The sequence below is a fragment of the Micromys minutus genome, assembly GCF_963924665.1.
Source record: "Micromys minutus genome assembly, chromosome: 2".
Classification (NCBI taxonomy): Eukaryota; Metazoa; Chordata; class Mammalia; order Rodentia; family Muridae; genus Micromys; species Micromys minutus.
Window position 1 is genome coordinate 46644210 of NC_137971.1, and position 21532 is coordinate 46665741.

General features: G+C 48.5%; 1 protein-coding gene across 2 annotated transcripts in view; it reads left to right on the plus strand.

Annotated features, from left to right (window-relative positions):
- Nucleotides 1-2398: 2398 nt before the first annotated feature.
- The window catches only part of DTX4 (deltex E3 ubiquitin ligase 4), a 32197-nt gene continuing 13063 nt past the window's right edge, over nucleotides 2399-21532 (plus strand). For both annotated transcript variants that reach the window (XM_080911904.1, XM_080911905.1), the window contains exons 1-5: nucleotides 2399-2821; nucleotides 11528-12251; nucleotides 17514-17575; nucleotides 18582-18743; nucleotides 20778-20839. In XM_080911904.1, the coding sequence (XP_080768030.1) occupies nucleotides 2611-2821; nucleotides 11528-12251; nucleotides 17514-17575; nucleotides 18582-18743; nucleotides 20778-20839 (1221 nt within the window). In that variant the 5' untranslated portion in view covers nucleotides 2399-2610. The remainder of the gene's footprint in view (nucleotides 2822-11527; nucleotides 12252-17513; nucleotides 17576-18581; nucleotides 18744-20777; nucleotides 20840-21532) is intronic.

Genomic DNA, 21532 nt, shown 5'->3' on the forward strand with positions numbered 1-21532 from the left:
TGTATATTGTAGTTTTGTAACCAATGGATGTTATAATCGGATAGTAAGGAGATACACAAATCTCAGCCTTTTCAACCAAAGGTGATTTACCCTGATTTTCAAGCATTTTGAGTGACAAATGGTAATTTGGTTTCTATTAGGCTTCTTGCCTGAGGTCTCATAGCTGGAAGTGAGCTTCTTTGCACCAGGGTGTCATGAGTGTTGCTTAAGTCCTTAGTCAGAAAACTCTACCTGAGCTATCAGATGAGAGCAGAGCAAGCAAAGTTAGCGAGCCTGGTGGACTCCAGCCCCAGCCATCTTATTTCCAGCTGTTTGCAGTGAAAGCTGTGTGAGCCAGGCAGAGTGTGAACAAATGCCTTCCTCCAAATGCAGATTTTGAGCAAAGGGAACTCTTGCTGCTAGTTTTAGCCACTAATTTCAGGGTGGTTTATTACACAGGGATGGATGACTGGGAAAAGTGGGGTTTTGCTATGAATACTCCATGGAAAAAGTTAAAGCTTTTTAAATAATTAAAACGTGTGGGAGCAATGATAGCATTTTAAAAACCACCACCAAATTCCTCAAGTCTGGCTTTATTCTATTAAATCTCAGGGAGGTTTCCTTATAACCACCGTAAGTCCAAATAACATATTGAGTCATTTATTTAGGGACTTTTATATCATATATGGGCTAAAGACACTATTTTGGTGATATCATTTGGACACTCAAATGAGATGTTTGAATTTTAGAGTGCTTGTGATGCAGATTAGATGAGGTTGGGACATATTTGAAATAATTTTAAGATACTGATACATACATTTCAACTCTGCTATAATGCCCTGCTGTGTTATTATGGTAGACATAGAAGATCGAGAGCAAAATCATGATGAACAGAAAGGAAGGGTCATTTCTTTCTGTTTCCTGTTTGTCTTCCCGTTTGTCCTGCAAGCAGCCAGTTAAATATTTCATAATATCCCTTCCCATCTTTCCCTAGTTTTAAGCTTCCTCTACCTGGAAATTCCTAGTTTATCTGCTTAGGAGCAGTTTTTTGATTGTCTCCTCAAATATAAAAAGAGCACATGAAACTCTGAAAAAGCCACTCCAAAAAAGATTCATAATCTCATTACCAATATAAAATTACTCCAAATTCCAGCTTCACTTTGTCAGAATGAATTCGTTGTTCCTGAAGTTCCACCCACGGAGAAACGAAGTGTGTGCTCCCTGACACGGTTAATATGTGATTCTCTTTAAAATGTTTAACTTAATTCTTTTGGAGACCTGGTCTGGATGCGTGGCATGAAATTCTCCATCTTCTTGCTTCTCGACTGAGGAAGTTGCAAGTGTGAGGTACCGTGCCCAGCAATAATGTGCAATACAGTCTTCGATCCCTTTTAGTCGGAACGCACTATGAATTACTTTCTTCTTTAGCCATTAATGATCAAAATCAGCGAGTCTAGCTTCTGTTTGTTCTGCTGTCTCATAGTTTTAGTCACATAGACACTGCAGGATGAATCAGTCTATTTTGTGTCTTCTAATAATAGAAAAACTGAACACCAAAAACTTTTATCTCTTAAAACGTAGGGAACCCTAATCACAGTGGTCACAACTGTGTGGCCCTTGACCCGCACTTGAGGTTTTGGACCAGCAGGGGGCATGGAAGCTCTAGAGCGCTGGTGCTGGTGACCATAGGGCGTGGCTTCTGCATCCTTGATGGACAGCTAAGGAACGGTGCAGGCAAGAATGAGGTAATAACGGGCAGAAAAAGAAGAGCGTGGGGGCAGTTCGTGTGTGTGTGTGTGTGTGTGTGTGAGAGAGAGAGAGAGAGAGAGAGAGAGAGAGAGAGAGAGAGAGAGAGAGAGAGAGAGAGAGAGAGAGAGAGAGAGAGAGAGAGAGAGAATTAATGTGTGAGTGTGCATACAGGAGCTGGAAGGAGATGCGAGCTTCTGAGGTCACGCCGCAGGCACGGCCTGGCCTGAGCTGAAAACAGACAGACAAACAGTTGCATTTTTGAACAGACTGCAAAGTAGGGTTCCGGCAGCGGCAGCTGGGACCGGAATGGCGCGCGTGCTCTGGGCACCAGGGGACCAGGGAAGCCTCCGCGGGCGCGAGCTCGCCTTGGCGCTCTGCCCGGGAGGGGCGACTCCTGCTGGCAGCCACTGAGCGGAGCCGCAGGGAGGGGGAGCTGTGTCTCCGCGGTCGCCTTGCTCTGTGCAGAGAGAGGGCGGAGGGCGTGACCGTGCGGCGCGATCCACGCGAGCGCCCGCGGAGCCCGAGGCGCAACTGGTGCGAGGCGGGTGCAGCGTCGCGCTCGGGTCGCGCGCCCCCGGGTGGCTTTGCAAGGCGGGGCGGCGAGTGCGCAGGGCCTGGCCTTTGCATGAAGCCGCTGGACCCCTCGGAGCAGCGGCAGCGGCGGCGGAGCCCGGCGGACCGCAGTCGGAGGCGGGCAGCCCCGGGGTCCGCGTCCCGGTGCCTACGCGGCTGCGGACTCCCCCATGGGCCGCAACTGAGGCTTCCCTTAGCAAAGGGGCGCGGGCCGGGGGGCGCGGTTGAGACCCGGAGGCGGCGCCGGAGGAAGCGCAGAAGGCCGGGCCCTGGAGGCGGGCAGCACCGCGCCGCAGCCCCGGGCTCGCCATGCTCCTGGCCTCGGCCGTGGTGGTGTGGGAATGGCTGAACGAGCACGGCCGCTGGCGTCCCTACAGCCCAGCCGTGAGCCACCACATCGAGGCGGTGGTGCGCGCTGGTCCCCGAGCCGGGGGCAGCGTGGTGCTGGGCCAGGTGGACAGCCGGCTCGCGCCCTACATCATCGACCTGCAATCCATGAACCAGTTCCGCCAAGACACGGGTGAGCCATCCACATCCCTTGTCTGTCCCGGGAGCTCCCGCCTCGTGGGTCCTCAGTGATCCACCCAGTGGCCAGCTTTGCTTACTGGCATCAGCTATAGGTGTTGAGGGCAGGTGCTTCCCTTCCCCAGATCCTCACAGGATCCCAAGACCACCTCCAAGTAAATGTCCTTGCAAGTAGTTTAAACTTGATTATGCAAACCCAGCTTCAGCTTAGTTGCAGGAGACCCCCTCTATACCCCCCTCAGCCTCTAGTGGCCCTTTGTGCAAAAACTCTAGGGCTTTGCGAACCCCCTCTCCCAAGAAATACTGACCCTTCAGGGATCCACTATTTCATCCCCTTGGCTCACACCTGCTCACACCTCAGTTGACCCTGCTTTGCCTCAGGCAGCTTTGGGCCTACCTTGCACCTCCCCTCCACCACCACCACCACCCCCTTTCAACTTTAATGTCTATGGCCCTCTTCTGTGGACCCACCCTTCCCACTGACAGTTCCTGAGTGTGAAACTTGGGGAGGCATAAGGATCCCCAGTTTCTACTCTGTTGTATGAAGGTGCTGGGACAATACCAGGAGAGTGGAGTGTGGGTTCCAGGATGTGGTGGCATCCACAGATGCCTCTGCTTGTACTCCTTGAGCACTGAAGCAACAGGCCAGAGCAGATGGAGAGAGGAGGCGGGAGGATTGGGCTCTGGAATGCCTGGCAGGGAAGCTGCTCCCTTTGTCCATGGAGAAGGAGGAGGAGGAAGGGAGAGAGGAGGAGGAGATGGAAGGCTAAGAAGAAGCTGTCCCCAGGTTTTTTTCTTAAAATAGCACACAAGGGTCACCACTCTGGCCTCCCAAGGCACTAAACTCTCATCTTTCCATAAAAACCAAGTTGCCACCAATTCTGCCACAAATCTCCCAGCTGGGCAGCCCTTTTAGATCCTCAACAGGAAGGGAGCTGCCACTGGAGAGAGACGAGAGGCAGGGCTGCTCTCTTCTTTGGGTCTAGCGTGTCCAGGCTTAACTGGAGACTCGAGACAAGTTTCTGTCTCCAGAAAGTAATCTCTTCAATTGGGGGTCATTTCTGGAATTCTGGCTGGCCTTTCCCAAGGGGGCTAGAGCAGGTGCCATGGAAACAGAGAGGAGGAGGAGGGGGAGGGCCCTGTGACTCAGTGAACAGCTGTTGGACAGGTCCTCTAGCTTCGTAGGAAAGCACATCCTGTGTGCTAATTGGGATTTTCATGGGAAAGAGGTGTAGTTCCTCCCTCTTGTGATCTGTAGCCATAATTCTGAACAACCTCTGTGCCAAGAACTGCATGACCCTGGCCAATGGAGGAAAAGTTCCCAGAAGTTTTAACATCTGCTTGGCTCGAACCCGGGAAAGAGGAGCTGAGAGACAGAGAGGAAGAGAAAATGAATAGGAATGTTGGGAAATGGGGAGGTAGGATTATTAAGTGCAGCCTGAGCATAAGAAGATGCCACTGTGCATTTGGTGGAGGATATGGAGACCTCAGAGAGAGGGTTTGGGGAGGATATGTGTGTGTAGGAAACAGCTGAGCTTTGGAGGTGGGATCAATAGACCACCCGATGGAGTTCCAGGCCTGCTCAAAATAAAACAGCAAGTTTAGCTTTTGTATTTCAGGCTAAGTCTGTGTAGCATATGGCGAGATATGCTAGTCATGGACTGGCTTGCATCCCCTGCCCCTCTGTTAGGAAGTTGGAGGCTTAATCTGTGACTTAATGGGCCTCTCTGCGATGAACATAGACAGACACCAGAACATCCAAGATGTACAAGTTGCTCTTGACAGAAGTGAAGTTCTGGAGAACCTGGGATGACTGACACACTCTCTGTCTCAGGATCTGGCTGCCGATAGCTCTTCTCGGGGGTTTGGGGGTCAGTTACTACGGCCTAGTGGTTATGGCAGGTTAGTTGGTGCTGAAGCTGCTTCTGTTTTATGTCTGAAGTTGAGAAATAGCCTTGATCCCAGGCACCTACTCTGCCACTGAGATGCTTCTTCTGTGTCTTCACCCCTTTTTAAAATATAGGGCCTAGGAATTTATCCTGGCTGCCCTCAAACTGACCAGCTACCTGTCTCAGCTTCCCCGGTACTAAGATTACAGATGTGCACCAGCTCCTCCAGCCTGAATCCTTTTAAAGACTGTCTTTTTGTGTTTCACATCCATATTGCTTTGGTTTCATCCCCTTTCCTGCATGAAGATCACTTTCTTAGGTACCTCTTTCCTTTATGGTGAGTGCTAGGCTGGGGTGCTGAAGGCATGGGGCTTAATTCCTAGAAAGGCTGTGCCTGCCTGCCTGCCTGGGAGCTTATAATTGCAGATTAGAATTCTTTTTGTCAGTTCTGACACCCTTGTGCTCCCTTATTCGATGACACAAGAACTCAGTTCCTCTGAATATAGACCATTGATAAGATTATGACATGGTAGAATCCTTAAGCCACCAACACCCAGGCAACCTCAACTAAGCCGTAGCAATATTTAATTAAATTACCCATTGTCCCCAAGCCACACATTAGAGCTGGGAACCAGAAAAATCTCTATAAAGACAGACAAGCTCAAATTTTCCTGCCTAGTAGCAATCACTCTTTGTTTGTCTTGTTTTATAGGCACTTGACAGGAGAGCTTTCTCTTTGCAGAACTGTATGCTTGGATATCATAGTCTTAGGTCTCTCCATTCCTCAGAGCTCTTGGCTGCATCCAGACTGTCTCCAGGGAGATGTCTGGGATGTTGCAGACACCCATGTGCCTGTTCTGTTTGCCCTGGGCTCTCCTTCCCCAAACTCTTGCAGATGGGAGCTGATTTACATTCTAGGCTAGTTTTCACTAGGTGTCTGGACCAGAGAATATTTAGAAAGAAGACAAGCAGATAGGAACCAGGCTTGACCATTTCTGTAAGGCTTGGTGGAGTCCTCTCCATATATATATGGAGAGAGAGAGAGAGAGAGAGAGAGAGAGAGAGAGAGAGAGAGAGAGAGAGAGAGAGGGAGAGAGAGAGAGAGATGTAGTGAGGCCTTTCCCTAACTGCTCAAGTCTTTTCCTCGGTAAATTGAAGAGAAACCTTCAAAGACTTTTTTCTTCCAGCATAGGCATTTGCAGGTGCATGAAAAGAACCCCTGCACCAACAATGATGCTAAAAAAATAAAATAGGTTGGTGCAAGAGTGAAGTTGTTCCAGCTCTAAGGTTTCAGTACTAGCCTATCTCTTTTATCATTAATGCAATGAGAAGGGTCCAAGGAAGTGAGTGGTATTACAAGATTTGACAAAGTTTCTTCTATTGCTTCCTACCTAGTGTGGGCACAGGAATGGAGAAGGTAGACATGTGGATGAACATGTATATGCTACAGTGTAGAGGAGATACGTCTATGATTTGCCAAGCAAGTTGTGGAGGTGTCTTGTTGAATTTTCACAAAAATCATATGAAGACTGTTATTCTCATTTTAAAAAGGAACAAGTTGAAAGAGATTAAATTGTTCGTGGGTTCAAGTTACTTTGTCAGAGACAGAGCTAATAGTCTAGTGACACGTCCCATGTCCCCTTCCTGAATTTGTGAACATTGTCCACTGATTTTCCATGTAGTTGCAGGCATGTGGAACATAGCAGTACTAGATCACCCAAGATGTCATCCTAAATGGAACATTCTACATTGAGGATAAGCTGAGGTGATGCGAGTAAAAGAAGCTTAGGGCTTGGACAGTGCATTCTATAAAAACACAGTTGTGGTTTACATGTCTTAGCGACCTCAGCCCATGCCTGGAGCACTGTCTTCTGTTTCCCACGATATAAAACCTTTTGGATGCTTTTGGATGCTTGCATCTGGGTACCTGAGAGAAAGCAACTGTTCCTTCTCTCCCTTCCTCTTAGTTCGTTGATATCCTCTATTTCTACTATTATTAAAGAGCTTCTTTCCGGGTCATCACACCATAGGACAAGATGGAACTTCTTCAGACCTCCTAATTTATGGACCTGATTTTAGAATAGCCCAGGTTGAGGATATTCCAAATAAAGCAGTCTCTAGAGCAGTGGTTCTCAACCTGTGGGTCACACTTCCCACAAGGGTCACATATCCTTCACGTTGGATATTTAATTTATGATTCATAACAGCAAAACTATAGTTATGAAGTACGGCAAAAATGACTTTATGCATGGGGGTCACCAAACATGAGTGACCGTATTAAAGGGTCACAGCATTAGGGAGTCTGAGAACCACTGCTCCAGAAAGTGAGATCTCCTCTCAGACCTCAAATCTGGGGTTTTGAGGTTGTGTATTTTCGTTGACTACCCTGCAGGACTGAACTCAATTCAGCAACTCTGTCTCCAAAAGTTAGCTCATCTTCCCATTCCTCTGTTTGCTACCATTTTGCTGTCTTCTCATGGTCAACCACTTTGGCTCATTCTCTTACCCAGAGCCTGGGTGGCTAGTTTGTCCTGAGATGTGAGACATGCAGCCATCCATTGGAATTTTAATGTGCGTGAAGACAACCGAGTTCCCAGGGCAAGGCTGTTGGGTCTTGAGGGCGTTGCTGGATCCCTAGAGATTATGAACAAGTGGCCTTGAAACCTCGTTTGCAGGGAGCCCAGCTGTCCAAGCTCACTCAGGTCCCTCGATGTCGTATCTGTCTGGTCTTCGAAGCTTGTTTTCCTTTCTCCACCAAGCATCCTCTCCCACTGAACTGATCAGGAGAGCAGGTCTGGTCTTGTCACTCAGAGTTAAAACACTTCACTGGCTCGTCACTACCCGAAAACAAAGTCCATCACAGCTTGAGGTTCTAGACTTTCCATGCCCTGGCTCACACTTGCTCCTCTGTGTCGTAGGTGCTTGTAGTACTGAGGTTTCTCCACTCCACCTAGTCACATGGTTCCCCCTTGAAGGAATGCACTTTCTTATAATTTGACTATTGAAATTCTCTTTATCTTTCAAGACTTTCATTTGTCATCTCTTTCTTCAAAAGTTCTGCAAACTATCATTACTTCGGCTGCTGATCACTGTTTATTGAGCCCCGAAGACATGGCAAGCCTTTGGGACAGAGCTAGGACACACAGGTTTGTGCCTACCGTCACAGAGATTGAGGCTGTAGGGAGGAAGGCAGGTCTTCATCTAACTAGCCACATAGATAACTGGGTCAACTTCACATCAAAGTCAGAGCTGTTAAAAATTTTGTCTTGTTCATAGAAATCTCCTTGTGGTGAAATGAGTTCATTTAACCTGAAAGAGCAAACAAAGTACTTGCTGAGTGATTCTGAGAAAGGACCTAGGATCACAAAGAGTCTCAGGGGCCAAGAAGAATAGCAACAAGGGGAGAGACTGGAGGCCAGTGTGCAATAAGTGTGTGCAGACTGGAGGCTAGTGTGCAATAAGTGTGTGCAGACCGTGTGGGGAGCTGTGGTAAGGAGGGGATTTTTGTCCTAGCTAAGAAAGCCTTATGGGAAGATTTAAACAGAGAAGGTGTTGGGATTCTGTAAACCCCACCCCTCAGTTATCTGGCAATAGCCAGGTATGCTCTGCCTCAGTGACCTGACACTATAAAAAGGGCTGCTTGCCCCCTCCTCTCTCTCTTGCTCTTGCTCTCTTGCAGCCTTGCTCTCACTTCTATTCCTCCTCTTCCCCTTCCCTTCCCCACTCTCTCCCACGTGCACATGACCGGCCTCTTCTCCTCTACTCCTCTATTCTTCTTTCTCTCTCTGCCTCTACCGCCCTCTTAACTCTCCCATGACTTGAATAAACTCTATTCTGTACTATATCGTCATGTGGCTGGTTCCTCAGGGGAAAGGGATTTCCAACATGCCCCCCCCCAGAGGCATCTCCCTTGCCCCCAGGCCTCGCTGCACCTCCATGGGCCACATGCCCCCCACTCTCTTCTTCCTTCTCCTAACAGAAGGTGTCTAGTCATTTCTCCTGCCTCCCTTCATCTCCCCCTTTTTGCTCCTTTTGCACCCTCAACACCCTTGCATTTGTCTAACTCCTTTTGAGGCTGCACTCGGCTTGAGGAATGCTTGAGTTTGGCCTTCTCCATAGCAACTGATGGGATGCTGAACAGTAGGTGATCAATGAGTAAATATGATAGTAGCCAGAGTGTTGTCAATCATGCCACGGTTTATGGTGCTTTTATAACTGCCCGACATAGCACTGGGAAGTGGACTGCAAAGAACTACTCAGCTGTATCCCTGCCCCCACCTCAGCACCCACAAGAAGAGTAAGTTTAGCCATCCGAAAACAGTCCAGTTCTGCACCTCCAACTTCCTGAGGGGTGGGGTTCGGAGTAGAGCATTTCAGGACCCCTCGAACAGTGGCAAAAGTAACAGAGTTTTAGGGGTGAGTGTGGCAAGGGGATATAAGCTGGGAGGTGGTGGTGAAGAGCTGGGCAGCCGCAATGGGATGCATGAGGATTAGGTCTGCATTTGTCAGAAGTGGTGGGAAATACAGATGATAGAAAGGCAGAAACTAAACCTGTGTATGGAGCCAGGAATTAGTCTAGGGAGTTAGAGACAGTGTTCAGACTTTTCCAGGATTGATAGAAGCCGGTCAGACAATCAGAAATGGCATTTGTAAGGACTAGTCGAGTGCATTGCCCGTGTTCTCTAGAGGGAATGTTAAAAAGGGTCATTAAGCTCTCTGAACTTAATTTCTTATCTGTAAAAGACACTTTATGGGATTGCCAGCGAAGCTGTATGGAGAGAGTACCTGTGAGTGGCTGTCTAAGTGTGAAGAAGGGTAAACAGGGGCAGAGTGGTTTTGTATGCTTCCCCTCAGCACACACACATACCTCTCTCTCTCTCTCTCTCTCTCTCACTCACACACACACACACACACACACACACACACACACACACACACACACACGTTCCCTATAACACCTCAGGACAATATGATAATAATATGATAATAACTATGGTAATAATCACCATCCTTTTGATTGAGCACTTGCTGTGTGATAGGTTCCTGTGTGTAGTTTTATACTTGTTTCTTTGTTTAAATTTCAAGTCCACCTGCTGAAACAGCTATGTAAAACCTAAGAGATGAGAAAAGGAGGCTTCCTCCCACAGCAGGAAGCAATGGAAGCTCCTCTCGGACCCTGTGCTTTGTTCCCCAGAAAGCTGACCTGCTGCTAAGGAAGGAAATGGAGGCTAACCCAGGAACACCACCCACCCCCCATCCTGATACCCCTGGGCCCCTAGCAGAGGTCCTGGCACTGAATAGAGGATTGTTCTGCTTCTCTGAATGTTGATGTTTTGGGTCATTAAGGGGCTTGAAGATGGGGTGGGGAGTGGGTTATGACCCTGGCAAAGGCCTGAATAACCATTGTTTCTTTCCTCCCCCCCCCCTCGAATGGGATTCTGTCCCAGTCATGGTGTCTCCCTCTGGGTTGGAGGAGGGGTTGGGTCAGAGGCCAGGAAAGGGGAGCCTTTTCCCACCACTTCCTCAGATGGAGCTTAAGTTGGCAGATACAGAGACCCCCCAGCATCTCAGAGCCTTCTTCAGTCTTGAGCCTTGATGTTGCTGCCATGAAATGAGTCTTGACTGGAGACAGAATTTGGAATTAAAAGGGGGGTTGGGGGGGTAAAAAGAGGCAGCAACCACTCCTTGCTGTCCTGCTGGGTCATCTGTGCTGGCTTATTAACTTGTAATCACCCTGGCTCTTCCAAACCCACAGGGAGACCATCAGATGAAAAGGATGCTATCTTTAGAATTCTTGGAAGAAAATCTTAGTTAATTATTAAATGATTCTTGTGACCACTGAGAACGTTATTCTTGCTGATAAAAGACTTAATTCTGGGAAATGGGGGAAAGTTCTCTCAAGAAGATGCCCCATCTCCTAAGAATGCATTTTTGTATTTAAAAAATTTTTAAGCATTTATTTGCTTTGGCAGGACGGGGGTGGGGGTGGGGTCGAGTTCAGCCATGGCATGTGTGTGGAGGTTAGAGGAAAACCTATGAGAATCGGTTTTCTCCTTCTACCATGTGGGTCCTGGGGACCAAATCTAGGCAATCAGGCTTAGAACTAAGTTTCTTTACCCAAGGTGTCAATCACCAACTCAGTTCTTTCTCTTTGTTCATGTGCTCTGAAAGAGCCACGGTGAGCTTCACTGCCACAGCCTCTGGCCGTCTACATAGAAACACAGTTGTCCTCCTTTCTTGTAGACCTCCAAAGCTCCGTGTTCTTCTCTTCCATAGCCTTGGGTAGAGGCATAGCTACAGGGGCAGAGATGGCCTACGAGCAATTGTACGTATGAGGGCATTTCTCTCCCAAGTGAGAACTATTGGCCATTCATGAAAAATCTTAGCATGTGTGAATTCATATTCATTGATTGTGTAAATAAATCACCTTTTTTGTTTGTTTGTTTGTTTGTTTGTTTGTTTGCAAAAGCTCCCAGGGAGGAGTTATCCTTTTTTTTTTTTTTTCTGAACAACTGTTGGCTGAGGTATTTTGTATTAGCTGGAAAGTAAGTTGATTTGTCTGAAAACCAATGCACCGGGACCCCAGGCTTAGAGGTACATTCTGTTACCCCCTGCCCCTCCTGTGGTTTCACCTACTTTGCCCTGGATTGTTTTTACGATTCTCTGAATGAGCCTTATTTAAAACGGACACACTACTGGGTAGCACAGGGCCTGCCACACAGTAGGACTCCTGGTATGTTTACCTGTGAATCTAATGCACACCAGTGGGATTCTATACAAGCTCTAACCCCTCCTCTGCCTTACTTGGACAGGAACCCTCCGTCCAGTTCGCCGAAACTACTACGACCCATCCTCAGCCCCTGGGAAGGGTGTTGTGTGGGAGTGGGAGAATGACAATGGTTCCTGGACGCCCTATGACATGGAAGTCGGCATTACCATCCAGCACGCCTATGAGAAGCAGCATCGGTGGATCGACCTCACTTCCATCGGCTTCAGCTACATAATAGACTTCGGCACCATGGGCCAGATCAACAGGCAGACCCAGCGCCAACGCCGTGTCCGCCGCCGACTAGACCTCATCTACCCCATGGTCACGGGCACTATGCCAAAGGCTCAGTCCTGGCCAGTCAGTCCTGGACCAGCCACGTCCTCCCCTGCACCTCCTTGCTCCTGTCCACAGTGTGTTTTGGTGATGAGTGTCAAGGCTGCTGTTGGCCATGGGAGCGCTGGGCACCTTCAGCCTCCAGCAGCACGAAAAAACATGGCTCCCTCCGGAACGGGCAAGCTGCCCCAGCCATCTGGCCCTGGGGCAAAGCTACTAGACGCCACTGGCACCATCCGGGGGCCAGGGAAAACTGCCCCATCGCAGGTGATCCGGAGACAAGTCTCTAATACATCAGCTGGGGCGACTGTAGGTTCCCCCGCCAGCCCACAAGGAAGCAACAGGAAGACTGGAAGGGTAGCACTGGCCACTTTGAATCGGTCCAATCTGCAGCGACTGGCCATTGCCCAGTCCCGGGTGCTGATTGCCTCGGGGTAGGTGTTTTCCTGGCTGTCATAGAGCACTTGCCCACCTCAGTGATAGCATATGACTCACTTCTGGGTCAGAGAGCAAGAGGGAGTGGCCAAGACAGACGTGCCTAGTCTTCTCAGGCTGAGCTGTCCCTGGCAGGTGGAAACCAGCATGCTGTGGGAAAGGAGGGCTTTCCTATTAGGGCACCAAGAAGTCTGGATCTAACTGGGGTCTTGCTTCTTATTTGCCACGTGATCTGAAGCCAGATCCACCCATGGAGCCCTGACTTAATGATTAGTGAAACATGGGGTGTAGTACTTACGTCTCAGTCCCAGTGAGGGGTACAGATGATTGTGGTAGAGAGTCTTCGGCAACACGAGTTCAGCTCACTGTGTTCTGGCTTGACAGTTTTATCATCTCAATTATAATCTTCATAATGACCCTGGAGATATTATTCCATTTCACAGATAAAGAAAACCAGATATATTATGAGTCTGGCCTTGGAATCTCCCTTCCCGACCAGGCATTTACCTCAGAACAGGCATTCAGTAGGTACCAATCAAGGATTGCTTCTTTCGTGGCTCTTCTTAGGATTCTCATGACATGCTGGTGCTGTTGTGGGCGCCATTACTGTTTCTTACATTCTTGATGTACCTCATGGACCAAACAGGAATGCCCGGCTTCCTGCATTGCCTGCAGCAGCCTTTGCCTGACATACTGGCATCGTGTCCTTCTATCGCACCCAGAAGCCTTTCCTTCCTCTCTAGAGGCCTGACCCTGCTGCTGCCCTGGGCCCCAGATGGTGGAAAAAGGCTTTAGAGCTGGAATGAGTCCTAGACTGAAAATCCAGGCCGCTTTAAGGCAATACCGTAGACATTCAGCTGGGTCTCCAAACACATAGCATAGAGAAAGGAAACGAAAGAAGATGCACAGTTGAGTGGAGGAGGACTTGTTGGAACAGCCTCTCTCCCTGCCTCTCACTGGTGCAAGCCCCGGGATCTTTGCAAGGGTCAGTGTCTTGAATGCCAAATGATGATTCTAAGTTTGCATCATCTGCCCAGGGAATAGTTGTGAAACTCTCTATGGATAGAGTTCACTCGTTGACATGTCCCAGATGGGCTTGCCCATGTCAGCCCATGCCTTTCGCTGATCTGTTTTAAGCCTGGGCACTTTGCTTGAGAGATATCTTCCCTTAGAGGGTCACCCAACTCATGTTGTACAGAAAAGCTGCAACACCAGGTTTTGTCCACTGTTCTGTCATCGTTTTGGCTAGAGATTCAGTGAAGGTGAAGGCCGCGTATAATGCTAGTCAGAGGTTTGGGATGGCCATGGCGTCCTCCATGGGGAATGTAGGACAGACGGGAAGAGGCACATGGATCCTGCTGCTGCTCTGCTTCTCTGCACTGGGTTGCAGCAGAGTTCCAGGGTGATTGCCAGCACATTATCTGTGTGTACATAGGCTCTTTGTATGTAGGGGACCCCCTGACTCTTGAGCTTGAACCCAGTTCCTTGCTGTGCCACTTGGAATAAGTTTTGTTTCCTCTGTCTTCAGTGTTCTCAGCTGTTGAGTGACATTATAACGGTACTTCCGTTCTAGGGTTGTCACGTGGGTTAAATGAAACCTTTGGTTCAGATACTGCACAAAACCCAGTGAGTGGGTCTTAGCTGCCCATAATGATAATGGTGATGATGATGATGAATCTAATGACTATACCCTTGTGTTGTTACTGAACTGCAGGCTAAGTTGAGCCAATCCAACTTACACCTCACTTCTGTTGCCCTGACAAATGCTCCATGCCATCACAGAGACAGATACCCCAAGATCACCCTGAACTACAGTGAGTCTGAGGGACTCAACAGGCTTCATTTCTTTTCTTTGTTCCCTTGCCAAGCTGGAGAAGTGAGTGCAGTCCAGGCTGCACAATTTCAAAAGGGCTATAGAAATGAGTTGCCTTTGCTCTGTTTTTCTGGAAGGGGCCCCTCCCACCTCTCCCTGTCTTCCAGCCCTTTCTTCTCACCTTTCTCCACCTCCTGCACCCCATTGTCATCTCTCCTTGCAGCTTTTCTTGGTCAATAATGAGCATGTGTTATCCTCTTTGTCTGGCATTGCCATCAACCTTCTGTCATTACACAAGCTGGTCCCCATCCCCTCTGCCCATGACCTCTTCAAGGAACTTTCCCACAGGAAGGTGGGGGGAGGAAGATCAGGCATGGCAGGCAATGTGGAATGAAGAGAAAGTATTGGCAGAGGACAAAAGATGCAGCAATTATTCAGACACAAGCAGGGGGTTCTTAAAAGGGGTGGGAAGGTCTGTGCAGGGCAGCAGTCACCCCTCTTCCCTCAGAGTCTAGGCTTCAGTACCTCCAGCTAGGCATGGTTGCTGGTTGCCTTAGAGACAAGGCCATTGTCCTTCATGAGGCTTCCTGGGTTGGTGAATAACTCAGAAAACACTAGCCTTCTCCGCATGGGGTCTGCAGGGATATCCCCCCGCCCCATTCAGGCCCCTTTCCCTTTACTGTGTCAGCTCCTCTCAGTCTTACTTTATCAATGGAAATAAAAACTTAGATTCTCCATAACTGGTAACTGCCCAAGAAGATGGGGGAAGGGCTGTCTTCTGATTGGCCAGTACATGACTAGATCCTAGGGCTTTGGCTCATTTGCCTGGAAGATGTGCGAAGGAGGCTTACTATTGGACTGCTGCTCCACAGAAGGAGGGGCTTGGGCTCAGATAGCTGAGGCCCAAGGGCAGAGGACAGATTTTCTGGGGTTTTCATTTTAACCAGGAAGCATGGGGGGAAGGGCAGGCAGGTGCTGCCTGCTCACAGTCCCCAGCTCTGCTAGGCTTTCAGCTCTGCTCTTTATACCTGGTGCCCTGTGCCCAAGAATGTGAGAAAACTGGATTATTAAAGCAGGAAGTGGCAGAAATCAAGTCCTTTGACAATTGGAAAATAAAAGTGTAAACAGTTGCCCAAATTTGCACAAGGCTCAGCTGTTTATCAACTACTTAACCTAGATCCTACAGCCTCACAGGGACCCCCAAGGGAGCAGACATTGAGGGGGGTGTGTTTACAGCTGGAGTGAAGGCAGGCAGATGTGATCACAGAAAACAGAGGAGCTGGCTCGAGCTACCAAAGGCAAAGCAGGCTACGTACAGATACTGGCAGATACTTTCCATTTCTTTAAGTTTGGTGTTGGTTTTGGTAAAGCACGCAACCCTGCCCTCCACTGAACCCCACTGCAGCCCTCAGACCAGGGACCAGATTGCCCTCTTCCTAACGCAGAGGCAGGTTGGCCCCACAGGTTGACCCAAAGGCTGCTGGAGTGTTCAGGGCTTCCACAAGCAGGCTTCTTCTATATCTCTCTAGACCCTCCCACGCTCCACAGTTCCCGGGCTGCTCTGGGGATTGGCATACTTCCTGGTTGACCAGATAGTGTGTGGAAACCTGCCAGTCCGGTTTGTGGAAACAAAGGTGGCCTTTGTCACTCAGATCACAGTTTTTTATCAGCTGAGGTGGGGGCCGAGGAGATGGTGAAAGGCGGCCATCCCAGGCTGTGCGGCATGTGCTGTCCCCTGGTGGCAGCCAGGGGACATACCACAGGAGGCAGGCTCTTCTGGACTCTTCAGGTAGAGTGGAGAAGTGAATTTGTCCTGGAAGGAATCCTGAGCTCACTTTCCTCTCAAATGGAGTAATTGGAAGGTTCCAAGCGGACACGTTCTAACCCCAGACCCCTGAGGCTTAAGCAGTTGACTTACTTCATGTTTTTTGCAGTGCTCAGTCGTTTACAGAACCGGCAATGAGTCTGTTCTCCTTTCCTTGGTCTAGTGACTTGTATTTCAAAGACTGCTTTCCCCTCCCCACACCCGGTCTTGCTTTATTCTGGTGGCAGCTGAGAAAGAAAAGTAACTTTAGGTTTGGCCAGATAACAACATCACATGCTTTTATGTTTCTGTCTTCATGGAACCTCATCGTACTGGGCGTGTGCGCAATGGAGAGACCTGGTTATCAGGCCTTTCTTCTGTCCTCTTGGTGCCTTTGTCCATTACAGCATGGGGCAATGCAGAGTTTGGCATCATGGGAGACACAGTGAAAAGACTCTGGAGCAAGATATTGTGTGTCAGACTCTTCCATGCAGTCTTGGTCTAGTTGGCATAACCTCTGTGTGCCCCAACTTTGTTACTTATGCAGCGAGGTTGACTGTAGTACTTCTTATGCAGATTGCTGGGAGGACTGAGTGGGTTTATCTGTTGTTGAACAGTTAGGATTGACCCCAGCCAGATATGAGCCCTGTGACTCAAACCCACAGAGAAAGAGCCATGGGAGGTCATGCTTACATGACCTCCAGCATTAAGCATGGTTGTTTCGAAGTAGAGTTCGATGAGTTCTTTTCAAATAGACAAAATAAATACATTGCTTTCTTCCTTCTGACTTCCCATTACTGCCCTACCCCAGCTGGATTCTCAGGCTTCCTGGCTTCTGAGGCATCTATTGCTAGGCCCACTGGCTTCTCCAAGCCAGCTGTGGAAGCCTGGGTAGCAAAGGGGGATGGCACGATCCCCGTCTCTATGTGTCTTGTATTTTCCTTGTCATTGCCTTCGCTGTGGGCGGCCTGGCTTTTCCCAGGCAGCTGTGTGGGCTCCTCTCCAGAGCCGGAGAGGTCAGTGAGCAGAGGAGACTCTGTGTTTGTAAGTTTCTGGGACAGGGAGAAAGAACAGCTGTTCAGGCAGTGGCTTCCAAATGCTGGGCCGGGGATTGCAACATGTTTGCTCTCTGAGGAACGTGGGGGTGGGAGGATATGGATTCCTGTGGTGCATGGATTTGGGGACAGGGATAAAACTCTGACCTTGGCTGAACTGTGTTTGAGCCAATACTAAGGGAGTGTAAGTAGAAATGGACAGTGTCCTAGAAGGACATCTTCGGTAGAGGAAACAACGTTTACTAAAGGTGCTTAGGTAGGCATGTGACTGACGGGCTAGGACCAGCAAGAAGAGGATAAAACAGTGATGGGAAGGGGCTGGCAGAGGGCTTAGAAGATTGAGGTGGAGGAACTGGCAGATAATGCAGAGCTAGGAACTCCTTGATTTGACCGTGGGCATCCCAGGCCGTTCTGCATGCTCAGGTTCTGAGCAGAGGGTGTCGTGATCTGAGTTTAGTTTGAACCTCTCACCTCCCACTGATAGGTTTAAGAAACCACTGTACTTTGGTAGGTTTAAGCACTGAAACGCTGCCTGTTCATTTTGTTTCTTTTGTCAGAGCCATAATACCTCTGCCCATTCCTTCCACAGGGTGCCCACTGTGCCTGTGAAAAACTTGAATGGGTCCAGCCCTGTTAATCCTGCCTTGGCAGGTAAGAGCTAACTAACCTGGGTCTGACTGACTTAGGCTGAAAACTTAGAATCATGGACTAGCAAGTGAACACATATTTATAAAGAGGAGAGAATTTGGGTGATAACTGAAGAAAATGAGATCTTAGGAGTTGATCAGGAAAGTTCAGTAGGTGGTGCTAAAAGCTGAGCCTGCCAGGGGTCTTGAGATATGATAGCTCATCTAATAAAGTACTTGGCCGACAAGTGTGAAAACAAGCATTCTACCCCCACAATCCCTGTTCATTTTCTATTAAACCGGGAACAGTGAAGTCAGGCATATAATCCCATTACTGTAGTTTGCTGACTACCAGTTTCCTGGTGAGGTCCAGTCTGTGATACCTTGTCTCACAAAACAAGGTTCATGAACATCACAGAAGGGGGTGAGGAGAATGTAAGATGTGGAGGATAAGGAGAAGGGTGGCCAGTCCTACCTTCTCAGTCTAACATAGACAGTTCAGTCGTGATCTTACATGAGCCGTGGCTGCCTTCACTGGGCCTACGTAAGAATGGCTTGTCATTGGCCAGGCATGGACTGAGGAAGGCCTCAGAATTAGTGCCTACTGGCAGATTCTGAGAGAAAGGAGAGCCATTGCCTTCAGTTATGCCGTGCTAATGGATAGTTTCACATTGTGGTCACACAAAAGTTCCTGAACAAAATCAGTGGGTCACAAAACAAAACAAAACAAAACAAAAAAAAAAAAACATAAACGTGGGCCAGAGAATGGGGGGTTAGAGCAAAAGCACAGTTAATTAATAATTTTTAAAGTGAGGTGGTTGCCGTGGGAAGAACAACTTGCAAAAAAGCTGACTTCTGGTGTTTACCCACCGACACGCCCAAGCATGCGGCTGCAGATGCGTGCATAGAGAATGCATGGATTATAAATACAGTCTGCTGGCCAGGAGAGAGGATGAGCGGGGAGGGAGGCTGTGGGGAATCCTGAGAGCACATTCTTCAACCCTTCCTCACCCCTGCCCTACCCTTTCCAGGAATCACCGGGATCCTCATGAGTGCAGCGGGATTGCCTGTGTGTCTCACTCGCCCGCCAAAGCTGGTCCTCCACCCGCCCCCTGTCAGCAAGAGTGAGATAAAGTCCATCCCAGGGGTTTCTAACACAAGCCGCAAGACCACCAAAAAACAGGCCAAGAAAGGTACAGGCCTCTTCTTCTGGTTTAGACACCCGAAGTGAAAGACTAGGCTTCCAGCCCTGACTCTACCTGCACCAAGGTCAAAGTCATGGCTTAGCCCCCTGCGCTGTCAGTTCTGCATCTGCTAAGCAGGTTGGGCTAGTAGACTCAGGAGTCTACCAAAGAGGGTTGGCTAGGGGTCAAAAAGAACTACCTGTAGACACATGAATATATCAAACAACAGTAGCAGAACCATGAGACTAGTAAGTGCTGTATGTTAGAAGAGAAACATAACTTTGGTGTCAGAACAGAAACACTGCATCAAGTCCTCCGACCTTTGTCAGTAGCTAGTTGGGTGGAACTTCTTCTGCCTTCCTGTCTTTGTGATGCCCGAAACCAGCAAGTGTCGACTGAAATGTGCCTGTAACAGTTGAGAAGTAACCACTGTTTCATGTTTCTCTGGAGCCTCTGGCCTTTGGCTCCATGAACTCTCCTTCACAAATCACTCTGTACTTATCCAGCTACTAAGGGCCAGGGCACCTTCCTAGACCTCGGGGACTCTGGGTTGGCTGTCCTGATTGCTGCAGTTGATTATGAAATGGTCTGCTCTCCTAAGCATTCATCTTAGAAACTTCCTGTGAAGTTTGAGTCAGAATGGCTGTGTGCAGCACTTGGCCCAGGACCTGGTAATAGGCAATTAATAGAAGCACATTTTTTCTCCCAAGAAAAATGGGGCAGTGGGAGAGAAGGCCTTGCCTTTCGGCTTTTGGCTGTTGTCTGATAAACTTTCTCGCCCTCTGTCCTACTTTCCCTGTGCCATTCGATTTCTCTGCTTCAATGAACTCACGTGCCCGTTCTTAGTCCAGTACGTGGGGACAGGGCCTTACACTTGGGCACTATTAATAGCACATACTGTCTCTCTGGCAAGCTGCTACCGGGCTGTGAATTCATCAGCTCTTTCGTGATCAGAGCACCCATTTCGTAGGTACTACCAATCTGCCCTTTTTAATGGGTAAGAAAGCAGATTGGAAAAGCTAGAGGAATGGCCCAGGGTTTCATGCATCTCTTCCCTCTGTGGCTTTTTATAAACCACTGTGGTCCTACCTGCTGCCTTCAGTTTAGCTTGCTTCCCCTGTGGTTCTTAGTATGTTTTCTGGAGCCTTACCCTTTCCCCACTCCTGGGCTGAGTCTGCTGGCGGCCACCGCACTATCTGAAGCCAGGAAGGATTGTCCTGACACTGGAGGGTCACAACTTCCTGCTTCCCCTTAAAAATAATTTGACTGTGACACTGTGTTACAAGACTTAAGATAGGGCTTTATGAGCTGTAGAAGAAATGCAGCCCGTCTGACTGGTAGGACAATGCAAAGTGTCTTCATTTCTGTTTATCAGGGGATCAGATGGGCAAGTCTGGGCTCTTTGATTATCAGGAATAGAAACTCAATTTTTCTCAGTTAAAATGCAGATTTGCTGAAAGGGCCAAACATGCCAGAGAGTGGGCAAGAAGAGGTCAAGACAGACGGAGCAGCTTATCCTTCCTCAAGGCTCTTTGATTGATATGGGACAACCTCTGCTTTCATTCATGCTCCTTAAACTGGTGCCAAATCGTTTGACCTTCTTTTCTCCTATGTGCACACATAAGTACATGTGTGTTTGTATGTACTTGCATGCACGCCTACACACGAAGACCAAAGTTCAACCTTAAGTATCATTTCTTAGGTGCCATCTGCCTGGGGTTTTTTGTTGTTGTTTTGTTTTGTTTTAAAAGACAGGGCCTCTTATTTTCTTGGGGCTTACCAATTAGTCTAGAGTCGACATCACCCCAATATTTGCCTGACTTCAACTCCCTCTTTGGAATTACAAGCATGCTCCATTACACAAGTTTCCAGGGATCGACTTGGGTCTTCCTTCTTGAAAGGCGAGCACTTTAATTGACTCCACTATAGCCCAGATCCTTTTCTCTTTGACCTTGCCCCTCCTCTCTGAAGCACCTGGAATGGCAATGTCATGTGATCTCATCTCCTCTGCCTTGGTGACCTAATGATCTTCTGTCTCCATAGGTAAAACCCCAGAGGAAGTGCTAAAGAAGTATCTGCAGAAGGTCCGGCACCCCCCAGAAGAGGTGAGTTCAGGGGTTATGGGGCAGGGGTCTCTTTCTCCATCACCACATGTATGTTCTCTGTCTCTGTCTTCAGTGGGGTGTGCCAGGTGCTGTTTTCTAACTCCTGGCTGGCGTGGAACAGATTTAGCTGATGTTTCCTTCAAGGTTTAAGGTTTTGAGCTGCAGTTATGGTTTAACTTGCCCCATTTAGCAGATTCTAAATGATTCTAGCCTACCTTCCATGCCTGTCTGAGTTTAAGTAAAACAGTATGCCAAGTCATGTGAACTCCCTTTAGAATGGATTTGATTTGGACCAGTGATTCTCAGCTGAAGTGATTTGTCCCTGAGGGAGCATGTGGCCTTGTGTGGGTTTACTCTGGGTTCTGGTGACTGACTAGGGAGTATGCTACTAGCATCTAGTGCATAGAAACCATAAAAACTTCTGAGCCCTCTATAAGGTCTGGAACAGTATCCATAGCCAACAGCCACCCTACCACAACATCAGCAGTGCTGGTGTTGAGAAATAGGCCATAGGTTTATTTAGATAGAAGCTCCCTCTAATGCATATGAAACACAATACCTCTACAAAGTGCAACATAAGGTTGTCATGGTATCTGTTGACAAGCTCCTGGAAATCACGATAATGTAATTAATGAGTCCAAATTAGTGTGTGTGCATGCATGCATGGGAATTACATGCGAAATTTCTCTGCTG